At 34.0% G+C, this 16,868-nt stretch overlaps 1 protein-coding gene across 1 annotated transcript; it reads right to left on the reverse strand.

Moving 5' to 3' along the window:
- Positions 1-13,237: 13,237 nt before the first annotated feature.
- Positions 13,238-15,380, reverse strand: LOC149570446 (nucleoside diphosphate kinase-like). Its single transcript, XM_089817166.1, has 4 exons — positions 15,308-15,380; positions 14,947-15,178; positions 13,534-13,603; positions 13,238-13,288 (listed from the first exon to the last, which is right to left on the reverse strand). Exons 1-4 carry the CDS (start codon positions 15,378-15,380, stop codon positions 13,238-13,240), a joined length of 426 nt encoding a protein of 141 aa, XP_089673292.1.
- Between the last annotated feature and the right edge of the window lie 1,488 nt (positions 15,381-16,868).

The raw sequence follows: 16,868 nt of genomic DNA on the forward strand, positions 1-16,868 counted from the left end.
TTAACATTGTGAACTTAATATTGGTAACCAAGTGAACTCAATTAATAATAAATTTGTTCAACTTTCCCTTTGTTAACTAAGTGAGCTTAGTTAACACTCTTTTTTACATAACTTCCTTTGACACCTGAGTGAAATCAATAGATACTGCCTTCTATACATAGAAAACTCAGAAACACTCAGTAGACTGGGAAAACTATCTTCACTGACCAAGTGAACTCAGCATGCACTAACTATCAATTGATATGACATGTGCAACATCAAAGACAAAACACAATTAATCAATTATATCCAACAATCTCTCTCTTTGGAATTGATGGCAACACAACATGTCATAGCACAATGAAATTTTGAGAACAAGACTTCCTCTATCAGAAAGTTTCTCCCTCTTTGATTTTATACTGAAAACTTCTCCTATAGTATTCTCCATCTGTGAATTACAAAATTTTAGAAAGATATGATAGTAAACTTCCCCCTCTTTGACAACACATGCCAAAGACAATTCTGATTAGTGCCAATGTACCTTGAGTACATATTCATCTACAATATGTCTTTTTGAATACTACATTGATTGATTGATCTTCAACTTAATTCCTGTTGATGCATCACTAAACTTTTATTAGTGACCTTTAGATAGGGGAATGACCCCTATCTTACCTCTTAGATACAAAAATGCATCCTTAGGTAATGGCTTTGTGAATATATCTACAATTTGTTCTTTTGTATGCACATATTCCAGTCTCATTTCTTTGTCCTGTACTAATTCTCTTACAAAGTGATATTTTATAGCAATGTGCTTTGTTTTGGAATGCATCACTAGATTCTTTGATATGTTGATTGCACTAGTGTTATCACAATACATCACTATTGGCTCTTTGATTTTAACCTTCATTCCTTCCAACAATTGTTTGAACCAAACAATGTTAGAGCAATTTACTGCTGCAACCACATATTTTGCTTCTGCTGTGGATTGAGATGTGCAATTTTGTTTATTGCTTGTCCAAGATACCAACCTTTTAACAAGAAAGAATGCTCCATCGCTAGTGCTTTTCCTCTCATCAAGATTTCCTACCCAATTAGCATCAGTAAATAATTTTACGTCAAGGTTGCCTCCAAGTTTGTACCATAAGCCATAGTCTTTAGTACCTTTCAGATATCTCAAGATTCTTTTTATTGCCATCATGTGGTTTTCTTTGGGTTTAGCTGAGAATCTTGCCACTATCCCAATTGCCAAGGAAATATCAGGCCTTGTATGTACTACATACTATAATTTCCCAATCATTGATCTATATAAGGTCTAATCTACTTCTTTGGAGTCATCATGTTTGGTAAGCTTAAGTCCAGTACACATGGGGGTTCCAACTAGTTTTGAATCCTCCATTCCAAACCTCTTGAGTATCTCATTGATATACTTAGATTGAGTGATATAGATACCATTCTTGTTCTGCTGTATCTGCATTCTAACAAAGAATTTTATTTCACCAAACATGGAAATTTCAAATTATTGATTCATTTTTTCTAAAAATGTTTCACATAAGTCATCATTTCCTGTGAATAGAGTATCATCCACAAATATTTTTTCCAAGAAAATCTTCTTATCTAGTCCTTCCTTGATATACATGCTACTATTATCATTTGTTCTTTGAAAACTAATCTGCATCAAATAGTTATGTAATCTTTAATACCAGGCTCTAGGAGCTTGTTTTAGACCATATAGGACTTTGTGTAATTTGTAGACCATGTCCCTTTTGCCTAGATCAACAAAACCTTCTGGCTATTCAATGTAGACTTCCTCGTTAAGAATTCCATTCAAGAATGTAGATTTAACATTCATCTAATATACTTTGAATCCTCTATGAGCTACATATATTAGTAAAGTCCTAACACCTTCTAGTCTTGCAACAGGGGCAAAAGTTTCACCATAATCAATACCTTCTTGAGAATAGCCTTTACATACCCACATTGCTTTGTTTCTTGATACTTTTCCGTCTTCATTTAGCCTTTTTTTGAATGCCCATTTTGTACCAATCACATTCTTATCTTTGGGCCTAGGAACAAGAGTCCAAGTTTTATTCTTTTCTATCTATTCTATTTCTTCATTCATGGCCTCAATCCAAATTTGATTTTCTAGTGCATCTTTAACACTTCTAGGTTCAAATTTAGCAAGTAAACATGTACCTTTTAGTTTTCTTCTTGTCATTGTTCCATCTGATTTGTCTCCAATGATCTGATTAGGTGCATGATGTCTTCTGACATATTTAGCTGATACAAGTTCTTTGACTTTTGAATGAATTGTACTATCTTCATTTTGAATCTCAACTTTAGAATCAAGTCCTTCTATCTACTGCTCAAGTTCTTCAGACTCAGTATGCACTAACTTGGTAGCCTCTGAATGTGACTTAGGTCCTTGTGACTCAGTTCGGTAACTGTTGGAGATTTGGAGAGCTCGGAAGATGAAGTCTCCTTTTTGTCAAATGTGTTTGGAAATTTATCAAGTTCATAGTAGAAAAATCTTCTATAATCTTCTGGCTCCTTTTTGCTTTCTTCTTCACTCTTTTTTGTAAACTCATCAATTCTCACATGTGCACTTTCTATGATATTGTGAGTGAAAAAATTCAGACATTTGTATGCTTTAATTCTACAAGAATATCCTAGAAATATACGTTCATCACCTTTTACATCAAATTTTCTTTTTCTAGATTCTTTCAAGATATAACATTTTCTGCCAAATACTTTCAAGTAACTTACATTGGGTTTGTAGCCATACCATAGTTCATAGGGAGTTTTTTTTGAGTCATTCTTCAACTAAACTCGATTCAAAGTATGAACTATAGTGCTGATAGCTTCCTTCTAGTATTTGATAGCAACATTCTTCTCAATCATTAGTGTCCTTGCACAATCCATGATGGATCTGTTTCTTCTTTTAGTTATTCCATTCTACTTAGGAGTACCAGGGGCTGATACTTGTCTTTTGATTCCTCTTTCAATGCAAAAATTGTGAATTCATTTGAGATTAATTCACCACCTCTATCTGATCTTAAGCATTTTAGTCTTTTTCCAGTTTCTTTTTCTACTCTAGCTAGATACCATTTGAATTTCTTAAAAGCTTCTAATTTTTCTTTTAGATACATAACAATCATCATTCTAGAATAACAAAGAGAATGGAATTTTTTTCTCCACTATAAGTTTCTATTCCAATGGTCCACAGAAATTAGTATGCACAATTTCCAAGGCATCTTTTGACTGATAGTTTTTGCTCTTAAAACTAGTCTTTCCCATTTCACCAATTTGATAATTTTTGCATAATCCAACATCAGGTTTCTTCAAACTATGGATACCTCTTACTCTTTTGAGTTTTCTTATCTTGACCATATTATCAAAGTTTACATGACATAGTCTTCTATGCCATAACCAACTTTCTTCTACTTGAGAAATAAAACATGAATGATCACCAAGATCAAGATAAAATAGGTTACCTTTTGTTTGCTTGCCTAATCCAATCAGATTTCCTTGGTTATCTAGTAGTCTTGCCTTGCCATTCTTGAATTCTACCTTGAATCCAATGTTGTTCAGCTATACAACACTTAGTAAATTATATTTTAGTCCTTCAACCCAATAGGCATTGTCACATACAAGTTCATTGGTTGATGAGATACGACCTTTTCCTTTTATGCAACAAGGTTCATTGTTTCCAAACCTTACACTGCCTCCATCATAGTGTTCAAAATGTTCAAACTTAGTTTTATCTCTAGTCATATGGTGAGAACAACCACTATCTATGATCCATGTGTCATTTTTACTAACATGAGAGAGAAGTGCCATCTTATCTCCTTCACCATTAGATTCATCTTTTACAGCAATATACACTATTTCATCTTCACTATTATCAAACTAGTACATTTGGGCTCATTTTTCAACCTTTATTGGTCAAAATTTTGACCCAATTTTTGACCAAAATTTGACCAAATTTGACCAACACATTGGTCAAAAATTCAACCAACCTACTAGTTGGTCAAAATTTTGACCAATACGTTGGTCAAATTTTTTTGAAATTGCTAGCACATTTTCTGCCAAGCATTGGTCAAAATTTTGACCAATGCTTGGTAGAAAATTGCAGGGTATTGGTCAAAATTTTGAGCAATGCTTGGTAGAAAACTACTAGGCATTGGTCAAAATTTTGACCAATACTTGGTAGAAAACTACTGGGAATTGGTCAAAATTTCAACCAATGCTTGGTCAATTTTTTTTTGAGGTTCACAGTTATTGAGGTCCACTTCAGGAATGGCCCTTCCTATGAAATTGCCATCTAAAACCTTTCTAATGAGATAATGTGTTATGAGCTCTTCATCAGTGGGATGGAACGTGAATCCAGGAGGTAGTTGTGCATCACCCATATCATGGTTAATTAGAAAGGTTTTAGATGACAATTTCATAGGAAGGGCAATTCTTGAAGTGGACCTCAACGACTGTGAGCCTCAGGGAGGGTTCAATTCCCTCCTTTATTATTCACTATGCATATAATCCCATACACCCATTTGATCTCAAATAATGATATGTACTAAATGTTGAGTGTCTGTGCTGAGTGCTCCAAAACCATCCATTTCATGCCTTCATCTGTACACAATGTCTTTCTAGTTTCTTTGTACTCACATGCCCATTTCATTTCATATGATCATCTAAAAATTGTGTCACTCTAAGCTCTCAACTGTTTCCTCTTGATTGATTGGACTCACTAAGTTGGCTCACCAACTTGCCCCACCAAGTCAACTATTCAAGTATGCTCACCAAGTTGACTCTTTGAGTTCAATCATCAAGTCACCCCACCAAATTGCCTCATCAAGGTCAATCTTAAGGTCGACTCATCAAGCTTTCTCACCAAGTCAGCTCGCCATGTCGCGTCTCTAAGTGGCCTTGCTAAGTTAGCTCACCAACTTGCCCCACCAAGTTGCCACTTTAAGCCCACTCACCATGTTAGATGGTTAGGCCGACTCCCCAAGTTAGCTCGCCAAGCTGACAATTGAAGTACGCTCACCAAGTTGACTCTTTAAGTTCACTCACCAAGTTTGTCCCCTAGGCCAACTCTCTAGGTCAGCTCACCAAGTCACCCCCACTTTCCCCACCAACTCGCCACTTTAAGTCGACTCACCATGTCAGCTCGCCAAGCCAACTCCCCTAGTGAGCTTGCCAAGCTGATAATTAAAGTACACTCACCAAGTTGACTCTTTATGTTTGCTCACCAAGTCTGCCCCCTAAGTTAGCTCACCAAGTCACCCCCACCCAGTCACCTCAACGAGTCAACTCTTTAAATCAACTCACCAAGTTGACTCACCTAGTGGTTTTACCACCTTGGCTTGGCAAGTTGGCTCGTTATGTGTGCTTGCCAAGTTGCCCCATTGAGTTGCTTCTCAAAGCCCACTCACCATGTCAGCTCACTTGTTTAGCTCACCAAGTCGACTATTCAAGTATGCTCACCAGGTGGGCTCGCCAAGTCACCCCACCAAGTCATGTCAACAAGTCGATTGTTTAAGTACACTCGCCAAGTTGACTCTGAGTTTTCTCATCAAGTCACCTCAACAAGTTGACTCCTTAATTTTGCTCACCAAGTTAGCTCTCCAAGTCGTCTCACCAAGTTGACTCACCATCTTGTCTCACCAAGTGGGGCTGTTTATGTAGGTTCACCAATCTGCCCCACCAAGTCACCTCTTTAAGGCTACTGACAATGTCGGCTTGCTAGGTCTATTCCCAAAGTTGACTCACCAAGTCAATTGTTCAAGTACACTCACCAAGTTGCCTCACCAAGTTGACTCTTTAAGTTCACTCACCAAGTTTTCTTGCCATGTTGACTCGCCGAGTTAGCTCACCAAGTCACCCCTCCAAGTTGCTTGAAGCAAAGAAAAAATTGGTGTATTGTGCAAGTCTAAATAATGCTATCATTTTATATTTATAAAAACACTTACTTGGAAACATAACAAAGTGTTGTCCCCTTAGATTACTTCCCATTTAACAAACCATAGAAAATACAATAGATACATTTATCAACAAAGAAATAACATCAACGAGAGTAACCATGCCATCTCTTAACATTCTTAGTATTGCCATTGGCACATAAAGAACTGGGCTACACTTCACAATGCCAAAACCTCGAGCAAAATTCACTGTGGGAAGAAGCAAGTTATGTTTCCTTGGTAGGTGTTAGCTAGAAATCATTTCATATAACATCTTATAAAATAATTCCTAAAGCTAACCACATTTTGAAATGAGATAACAATTGATATATATCATTTCAAACTCAATTTATTTCTATTTGTGCATAACATTAGCAGGTTAGTGTTATGCCAAGAGAATGTAATTTATGTATCCTCTTGACTCTAACAAAGAAAAAAGGGCCATTCTTTTCACTCTTTAGAGGTAAACCATAAACTCTAAAGAGACACTAAGCCAAAATTATTGGGCACACAAAGGTCAAAAAAATGGCAAATGTATAGGACAAATAGAGTCAACTTTTATGAAAATGATAAATATCTCCCAGCAACAATTGAGAAAGGTTCAAAGCACATGCCTCATCATACAACTTTAATAGCATTTCTGGATGAGATGTTATCACAGCAAACAAACACTTAGCTGCTGCCCTCCAAACCTTGTAGCTGATATCCTCATCATCGCTATATTCATTAGCACTCTCTCTACATCAACAAAATAGTATTCACATGTTGGTCATAAAATTCATAATTACATGAAAATAAAAGACACCATTGTGTAAAACTTAAATTTTCTCAAGCAAATAATTCTCTTAAGCAATTTTAACATACTCATCCTCCTCTCCATTAATCTCTTCTATATCTTCTTCCATATTATCAGTGTAGTTTGGATCATAGCTTATGTAGTCCAAAGCAAGTTCCAAAATTGTATCACAATAAACGACCACATCTCTAGCACAACATAGGACAAAACTCTCCAATGCCTGTAAATTGCATCTTTAAGGTAATTATTTACAAATTTTTGAATAATCAGGGTTTTCTATTTGAAGAGTGAAATTTAAAGATGCATTTCACAAAACATACATATACTTTCAATATAGATATGAACTGAGATCTATTAGATTTCCACAATCCATGCTAATGTGCTGTCAAATTTCTGGATTTGATTGTGTATAATTTCTGGATGTAAAAAAAATTATACACAATCAAATCCAGAAATTTGACAGCACATTAGATATGAACTTTTAAAATGGAACCACTAATGTTAACAAATAGTGTGAGATGAAAATACATAATTTCTCTACAACAAAACTCTTTTAACACCTACAAGCTATATTCTCTTAGCTCCTCATCAGCTTCAGATGCACTTTTACAATAGTTAATAAGTAGGGGAACAATTTCATTTAGATGCGGCCCAAACCTGTACCCAATAGCTCGACTGCAAGGGGAAAGGACATATATTAGAATAAGACTATAGCTTATATAGCTAAAGGCCATTGATGATACATTGATGAACACGTGGAAAAAAAGATTAAAAAATAGAAACAAAATATAGAATTTCATTTTTAAGTAACATAAAATTTCACAAATATTATATTATTTTTATATTTTCTATATTAGTTACAATATTCAATTATTTTTCAAAAGGCCTTCACTTTTTTAGCTTCTAAAACCATTTTTCCCATAAGAACCAACCATTAACTACCCAACATTTATTAGTAAGTAGGAGATATTTTCCACAACAAGTCAAATTATGATATTGCTATGCGGATTCAACTTTGTAGATTTTAAGTCAAACTCATTGACCCATGTTTCATGAGTAATAGTTCACAAGGACTCATCTCTCATGAGAATGAATGTATTGTGTGTAATCCTACACTCAAAAAAAAAAATCCTTCAGCCACCTAACAAGATTATAAGAGATACATAATTATGTTCTACTAAGTACTTAACATTAAATGTAACCTTGTTAAATGGCCATGATACCAACATTCCAAGATGATATACTCTTAGTATCCTTGCAGTTATTGAAAATTGTAGAGGATTCAAGTAACAATGAATCTCATATTTAATTTGTATAAAATAGGAAGGACGGGAAAAATTTCAATAGTTTTCTTCAAATCTTAAATTACACCAAACAAATTTGCATAAAATGCCAAGCAACCCCACTACTTTAATATCAACATTTTCCCAACAAAAACCCAAAAAAGCTTACTTCTGCATTCCTTATTCATGATTCTAATGACACAAAGTAGTCTTGTTGTTGGCAGATATAAACTAAAGTCTGAAGGATACAATGTTAGAGTAGCTTCAAAAAGATCATCCGAAGGACATGATATGCTCAGGCTGAAGGAGCTTTGAGGTTCATTACTATAGTCTGGAATGGGCTCATATTCAATCTTCTAAAGATTGAAGATGAGCCCATTCCTGAGTGTAGTAATGAATCTATAACCTTGACACCCATCTCTTTGTAGACTTGCACACAGGCTTCAGAATACTAATGAAACAATTCATTTTTCCATACTATTGGAGCAAAAATTCTACTATAGAATCCAAAAAAGTTAGGCCAATAGGTAGATTACAAAATCATGAAATTGTGAACCATTACACACACACAAGAAGAATAGTACCTTGAAGCACTACTAATAAAATTTTCATTAATAGGTGAGCAACTTAAAAAAATCAAGCATGTCGACTCTAAGAGGTCCTGATTTGTTTACCCCAAACTCAAATTAGATAATTGTCATCATAAAAATTAAAATATTTGTATCTTTCAAACGAGATTGAAGAAATCCAAACATAGAATATTGATGAAAATTGTACCTAGAGATAGATTGCCATTCTCTTAATGTTCTCAATGTATTCAGGAAGTGATACATGAGGACCTAATCCTGAGGGGTGAGGATCAAAAGAATCATTTCCACTGAAATATACAATGATTAAAAATGCTTGCTGAACTACATCCTGGGTGAGCCAAAGCAATAAATATATTAGACTAAGAATATCCAACATTTGCATATAGAGTAGTTGCAACACCGATCTCATAAAACCTATAAGGCAAGCATGAATCTCATAATCATAGGTAGTGTTACTATTTACAGCCATTGAATAAATATGTGACAACATACAATATTTATAAATATATCAAACTCCACAAAATACTATGCAGTAAAAAGCAATAATAAAATAATTGTGCTAGAGGTGCACAGTTACATGACAAATCCATTTTTACTTATGAGTAAAAAGAAACAAATAATAAACAACCCAACATATGTAGTTTTTCTACAGCATGGTGTTAGTCCTTTCCCATTATCTTTTTTCCAACAGTTCCAACAAATGCATGCAGTTGTGATTAATCCAGGCAAGACCTACCATAAATTGCCTAATGGAGATCACACAAATCTAACATATAATTTGATAGCAGTAACATATGATCCATGAGAGAAATTTAGCTTAAAAGATGCACTTTCTAAGACTTCTATAAACTCAAGTTTGAGGATCCATGTAGTATCCATGGAAATATGTTTGTAAAACTATAGTATTGCAACTAGAACAAATTCATAGTGAAAAATTTAGAAAGGAACTTGAAGAACATACTAACCACTCATCTTCATCATGTTGTCCAAATGAACAACTTCAGTAGCCATATGTTGAGATAAATGAATTTAATTGGCTAAATAACTGAAGATTTGCACCTCGACAAGTACCCCACATTTTTGTTACACTACCGGTCTGCTATGAAACACAAACGTACTTCCTGTGGGGTGTATATGTGAAGCCTAATAGTCTTTCATTTATTATGTACAATTTAACAACTGAAGTAAAAAGCTAGACTGAACATAATAACAATGACACATCAAAGATACATAAATTGATTACAAAATCACCTTATTTGGATGCACATACACGCAACTTAAAAATTGGAAATGTGAACTTACTTCAAGTATTTTCGACCATCAAAGCCACCAAGAGCATACAAAGCTCCACCCAAAACTGCTCCTGCTAAAGCAAATCACTACCAAAGTAGAGATCCAGACAAACAAAACACAAAACATTTATATTAGCAATAAGTACAAACAAATTTAGTAAATAGGAAAAAACTATAGTCAACGGCAAACAAAATTGAAGCAATGAAATAACTCCTCGAGAGATCACTAGGACAAGGAACGAGAGGGATACACACTCAGCTATGCCAAAGAGGGACTTTGAGTAGAGTAATGCAAGCTTGCCCAGGAGAATCAGATCGATCATTCATTCCAACATGGAGTTTGAGTAAGCTAGTTCACATTAACAATGAAACATTTGTTAATTGATCATGATTTGTTTACATTGGTAGTCCAACATGGAGTTTGTGTATCTTTTAACTCACACCAACAATGAAACATTTATTAATTGATCACAATTTCTTTATCTCTTACAAAAGTTTGAATTATAGATTGGAGATTATATAATATTTTTGGACCATATAACATTGATTTATTACATAAAGTATTTATTTTTGCTGAAAAATAAGTTTGTAAGACCTTTATTTGTCAAATCAGATGCAATGTCCTTATTGAAAACTATGTCTCTAAGAACTTTATTTGTAAAATCAGAAGCAATGTCCTTATTTCTTTATAATTCCTATACCACCTTGATTGAGAATTTGAGAATTTTATTTTTTTTCACTATAAGATGAATTTGTGGATTTAACTGAGTATACATTAACAGACTTGAATTAAAATTTGACTACTCTACAACTTTCAGAGCAGGTGGAAAGGTGAAAATGTTCATGAGGCTGACATTACACATATTGGAAGGTCCATTTAAGTGCTTATGTCATGGACTTTGTCATTAAAAAGAGTACCTTCGACCGTTTGTATAACATTTTTATCCACAATATAAAAATGGTCATTTTTATCCACAATATAAAAATGGTCATTTTTTATCATATGATAAAGTTGTGGATTTAACAGACATGACCTTAAATTTGGCTCCTATACTTCTTTTAGTGCATTATGAAAAGGTGAAAATTCTCATGGAGCTCACATTGAACATGTTGGAAGGTCCTTGTCAGACATGGGTGTAGTCCTCATAATAGGATTTCTTTCAAAAAAGTTTGTTGGCTTTAGTTCAAAAGTAGAAGAGACTATTGGCATGATTAGGTAGTCCTCTTGGCAAGGAAGATGATGGAAGCCCATTGTGTACCAAAGTACAATGTCCTTTTTCTCAATTGGGTGATCCCTGAAACACAAAATCATAAAGAGCTTCATATAAAGATTGGGTACTTATAAATTGAGTCTGATAAGTTTGGTTATTAAAACTTAATAGAAATTTGGGGAAAGTGATTCTTACATTTGAGATTTGAGTAAGTTCAACTTATAGAAACTAATTAAATGCAATTCAATCTATAAAAATACATTAATCTATTTGTGTCCATGAAAAACTCACTGTAAATGTATGAATTCCATGGTATTCAAACTTACCTATCAGACCACACAACTAGAGTATCATCACCTTGGCTTTGATAAGAATACAACCCACTAGCCCACTCCTCACTACAGTTGTATGGAATTATCCATATCTAATAAATGAAAAAGTGTTCAATGCCATCAAGTGAGGTAGATTCAGACTTAATGTTTAGTTTTGATTCTAAATAAACTTCAACAGAAACAATGGACAAAGATAGGCATGGCCAACTACAGTGCACAATTTGGTTTTCGCCACATATACCAACATTAATTTCAAAAACAAATATAAGAGATGAAATTCAAAGTCTGATTGGGTTCATCCCATAGTGTTTTGGTTTTATGATGGTGATATTGTTGTGACCATAAAGGCTCAAACTCCTGTTGGCTCATTATGATCATAGTTTTGTACCTTTAACAATCTAATGTGCTAGTAGGTTTGAGCATCAATATTGATAATTGGGAGAGAGGTTCATTGTTTGTGGCCTCACTGATTTATAGATCTAGGTCAAAAGCATTTCATGTTTCATGTATTGGAAGAGTGTCATGCCAACATCACTAGTCACCTTCAATGCTCTAATGTGCTCACAAGTTTGAGCATCGGTATTGATAATTGGGGATGAGGTCCCTTGTTTGTGACCTCAATGATTCATAGCTTAGGTCAAAAACCTTTCATGTAAGGGAAGGGTGCCATGCTAGCATCATTGATTACTGAAAAATTTCACCAACATTTAAAAGAAAAATGAAATTCAAAGTCTGGTACAGGCCTAGTTGTTAGTGAAGGAACCTCGAAGTTGAGGAGGATCATTGTGATCAAGAAAGCTTGTGGCTGTGCCCCCACGAAATTTTTTGTATCCTACTAGATTTCCTATCTTTGTCTTCCTCAAATGGATTGATCATATGAAACTTGGATGGATGATAGAGGTTCAACTTAATTGGAGCATCCTTCTCTATTTTGGCAATGTGTATCTCTGTTGTCAAAAAATTTTTCCTTGGAGTTGATCCATCCTTCACCCTATGCTTCGCCATCTTCACCTGAACAAAGGAGTTGTCTCTACAATCAATATCCATGTCCAAGTAGAATGTTAAGATTCATGGATAACACCAATTATGTAAAGAATCTACAAATACCAAGAGAAAGAGAAAACCACATGAATTTCTTGCAAATAGTTTATAGACAACATACATATCCATAAGAGCAATCAACTCATTCATATGTGAAGGTAAAAATAATTAAACAACACAAAGAGAGTGAGGAGACGAGAACAAGGCAATTTCATTGATTCTGAGGCATTGAACTAGTTTCACTAGATCAAAAATAGCAACAAGAATCAAAGGAATTTCTCCTTTGTATTTAACTTTCAAAATGAGAAGGAACCTCTTGAAAATGAGGAATATGGAGCTTTTATTCCCCTTGAGACTAGTGAGGAGGCTTAAAACTGACAACATATTCTGGAAGAATGTGTGTATTCATGTGAGTGCTCCAAATAATGTAATGCTTTGGAATGGCGATATCGTTAATGCTGGAATCAAATTTTTCACAACTCAGATGAAACTGAAGAGCACCAAGAGGAACTTCCTCAACATTCCCCAAAATAACTCGGCACAACACATCATATTATTCCTCATTAATGTCCAAGTCTAAAAATGGAACACTATAAAGAATAAGCAATAATAGTAAGTCAAAAATTCCTTCTTAAATAAAGAATATGAGTATTAAAGCAAAGAATATTCTAGAGTTCAAAAATTTAAAAAAATCCCCACCAAGACATCATCTTTGAACATAATCTTTCATACCTTAGGTAGGAGCAATCTTCAAGAGCAAGATAAACACCAACACCATATGCTAGACCACCATTCATTAATCTATTATTGCTAGAACCATGTATTATAATTGATGATATACTTGTGAACATACAACTTCAAGTATCAACAGATAAGTCTCGAACTAAAAAATTTAGAACCATGTACTTCATAATTACCATAACAGAATAAGTAGACTCCAGCAAAAATACTAAGAGCATTTTACTATTGGGATATGAGATGAAATAAGTACCTCAGTAACATCCTAAAAACTTCTCAAATATAAACATTAAAATGGATCACCACACACCCTCTAGAAACCACAGGGAAATTTCTTTCTTTGCACTTTCCACTACATCACTACCATGGATGACATTCCTACAAGCATTGCATATTATTAGAACAATAGGATACAATTTTTTAAAACAATCCAAAAAAGTGTTTCCCAAATTGTTATAAACATTGAACCTGAATCATTTCCTACATTAGCTAGACATCTACGATTATACTTAGAAGATCCATCAAAAAAATTGGTTTAATAGAGCCTTCCTCCTCATATTTACTCAAACGTGCTTGATGTGTGTTCACTTAACATTTTGTCATTTATGAATGCATATTCAACTTGCAAACTAAAATTTGGCAAAGAAAAAACTAAAAATAGAAACAAATTTTGAAAATGACAATCCTCATTATCAGGCTTCCATATTCCATATCAATAGAATTCTATTTTCTAGGTTAAATTGTATAGTAATCTCAGTATCACAGTTTGGGATCATCTTAATTAGTTGTTGTCCACCACAAATTTACAAAGTTGTGATGTTGATATTTAGCTATCATCCATTACACATTTACAAAAATTGGGGTTATGGCTCATCTTCACAGTAAGTTCTTTATTGAAACTTTAGTGAAGGAAATTCTAACCATTAACTCTTCTTAAATTTGCAGTGAAAGAAGCATAAATAGGAGATAAAAGTTGACATTCAAATGTGTAAAGTTGTGACTACTTGACTTTATTAGCATTGACCTAGCTTCAAACTCAAGTTGTGGTTGCAAATGATGCAAGGTGTAAACTCAAAACTTAAAGACTCGGGTAAACTTCACATCATAGATGCGTCCCTTCTGACAATCCCCTAACCAAAGGCAAATGCATAGTCAATTCCAAAAGAGTGGGTTTAGATCTTCAAAGTATGTGTAGATGACTACAACAAGTAAAGCCCTGGGCAAATCTCACCACATATTCATACTCCTCATAGCACAATCATTTACCAAAATGAATGGCAAGCAATAACAAAAAAAGAGGTAAAAAAAAAACCTCAATATGGGTGAAGATGATGGTAGGATAAAAGTCCTCGTAAATTCCACAAAATAGATATTCCTCTTTTAACATAACTACTTAGCCAAAGAACAACATATACCTAAGTCAAGAGGATTAAGAGTTGGCCTTTTGCAAAGGTTATAAAAATAGAAACAACAACATTGTGTGAAAACTTGATGCATTGTCAAAAATTGGAAGACATGGTTTGGGTATTTTAATTTAATCAATGGCATACAAATGGCACATCATAATCTGGATAAGACCATAAGCACTATGCACACAACAAGAAAAGTGCATTAAGAATTGATGAAGCTAAGAAAAAGAAAAAATTCTATGCTACAATTTTAATTAAAGTAACATAAGCAAGAAATTTATGTTCTCTTATATTTAGGGTTACATTTTTAACCTTCCTATCTCAATTGCATAATTGCCTCTAATTGTTCCAGGGGAAGAAGCCAGAGGATTTGTTGCTCTTATGATTGTTCGGCCAGTTGCAACCACATTTTTACCCTCCCAGACCATAGCAACCATTGGGCTAGATTTAATGTACTCTACCAAATCACCAAAGAATGGTTTTGCAAATAGGTCATCGTAGTGTTTCTCAAAAAATGATCTTTCCACAGATATAATTGTCAGACCTAACAATAAGTTCAATGCATATTAGAATTGTTACATGATAACAATAACTTAGTTTTCCTAAGGGATCCATCAAAATAATATATTATGCTACTGTTAAGTTCGATTACACAAAAGGGTTTGATTCTTACCTTTCAGATAATATCCCTTTTTCTCAAACCTTGAAATGATTTCACCCACATATATACTTAAGGAAAGAATCATTATCCACCCAAAAATATTCCTTCAAACTCTTGCACAACACATAGTACAAAATTACAAATGAAGACATATAGAATTAAGGAAAGAATCATTATCCACCCAAGAATATTCCTTCAAACTCTTGCACAATACATAGTACAACATTAGAAATGAAGACATATAGAGGAAGAAACCAGCAGTTCATCTCACTTAGTAAAGTTCATGCAAACAAACCAAAAAAGTGATACTATCAGACACATTCTACAATGTGAGCCTACTAGCGTAAGTAGAATTTCATGAACTTTTATGAATTAAAATCAAACACTTCCACTAGAAGTCAACATTAACAATAACAACAAAATAGATCACAATTTGCACTATCAATTACACATAGACATCAAAAAACATGCCGAACATCTCTTGATTTTAAATATATTACTAATTTAATCACAACTAATTTCACTCATTGCAAATAACACAAACTACATCATTAAAATTCATTACAGGTTTGAACAGTTACAAAAATAAGTAATTTAGAACAACCCATTGCTATAAGGTATAACATAAATAGAACAAAGGGGTAATTCTAGTGGTATGATAGTCTAGCCAAAAGGGTATGGGATAGTGATGCTTTGATAGTCTAAATTATAACTTTAATTCATTGACTGTAGACAACAACATCAATTAGTATTCCCCATGAATAGTCATACAACAACCTGAAGATTCAACGCTTCTACATATTGGTGGCAATGACCTTGACAAAACAATCAAATCTAGGTAGGCCAATAGATTATGCAACATCTAATTACCTAATTGAACCCACAAATCCATCTAGTTATATTAAAATCTAGGTAAGCTATAGCTATATATCTATAAGGGAGAGTTACACATATCTTGAGCCCTCCTCTTGTACCCCTATCCATCATCACCTCCCAAAAGAGGTTTATGATGTTACGAAAAATGAATTTGTGAAAACAATTGTTGGCCTACATTTCATAGAGGAGAGACATAAAAGGAGGAAGAGATTGTGGATGAAGCAAAATGCCAAAAGAACAAAAAATGGAAAGTTGATGTGCAAAAAAAATCCCAATAACAATGATAGAATAAAGAAGTCCGTGAAGGAAAATTTAGAAGTCTCGTATGGTAAAAAAAAATGGGCACAAAAAAGACAATTATATCAAATAATTCAAACCCTCGAAGATCACAAATAGAAAGCATTTATTAAGGAGCAAATATCGAATGGAGAGCTAAAGTGCCCATAATGCAGCTTAGGACAAGTTCTCATCATTTGAGGAGTGAAACAGGTAGGTACCTGGGAAGAATGAAAGGAGACAATATTTTGCAACATAGGAGTGGTAGAGACAGAGTGGCATTTATCATGAAGTTCCCATCATACAATGACATCCGCTCCATGTTTTGGGAGATTTTAAAGGCGCAATTCAAGTACTCTTGAAAAAACAGCGAGACATGATAGAAAACTTAGTGATCAAAATTAAATGTCCATGAACACAC

Source organism: Cupressus sempervirens, chromosome 3 (genome assembly GCF_028749045.1).
Source record: "Cupressus sempervirens isolate cs-2001-9-10 chromosome 3, ASM2874904v1, whole genome shotgun sequence".
In the NCBI taxonomy this organism is placed as follows: domain Eukaryota; kingdom Viridiplantae; phylum Streptophyta; class Pinopsida; order Cupressales; family Cupressaceae; genus Cupressus; species Cupressus sempervirens.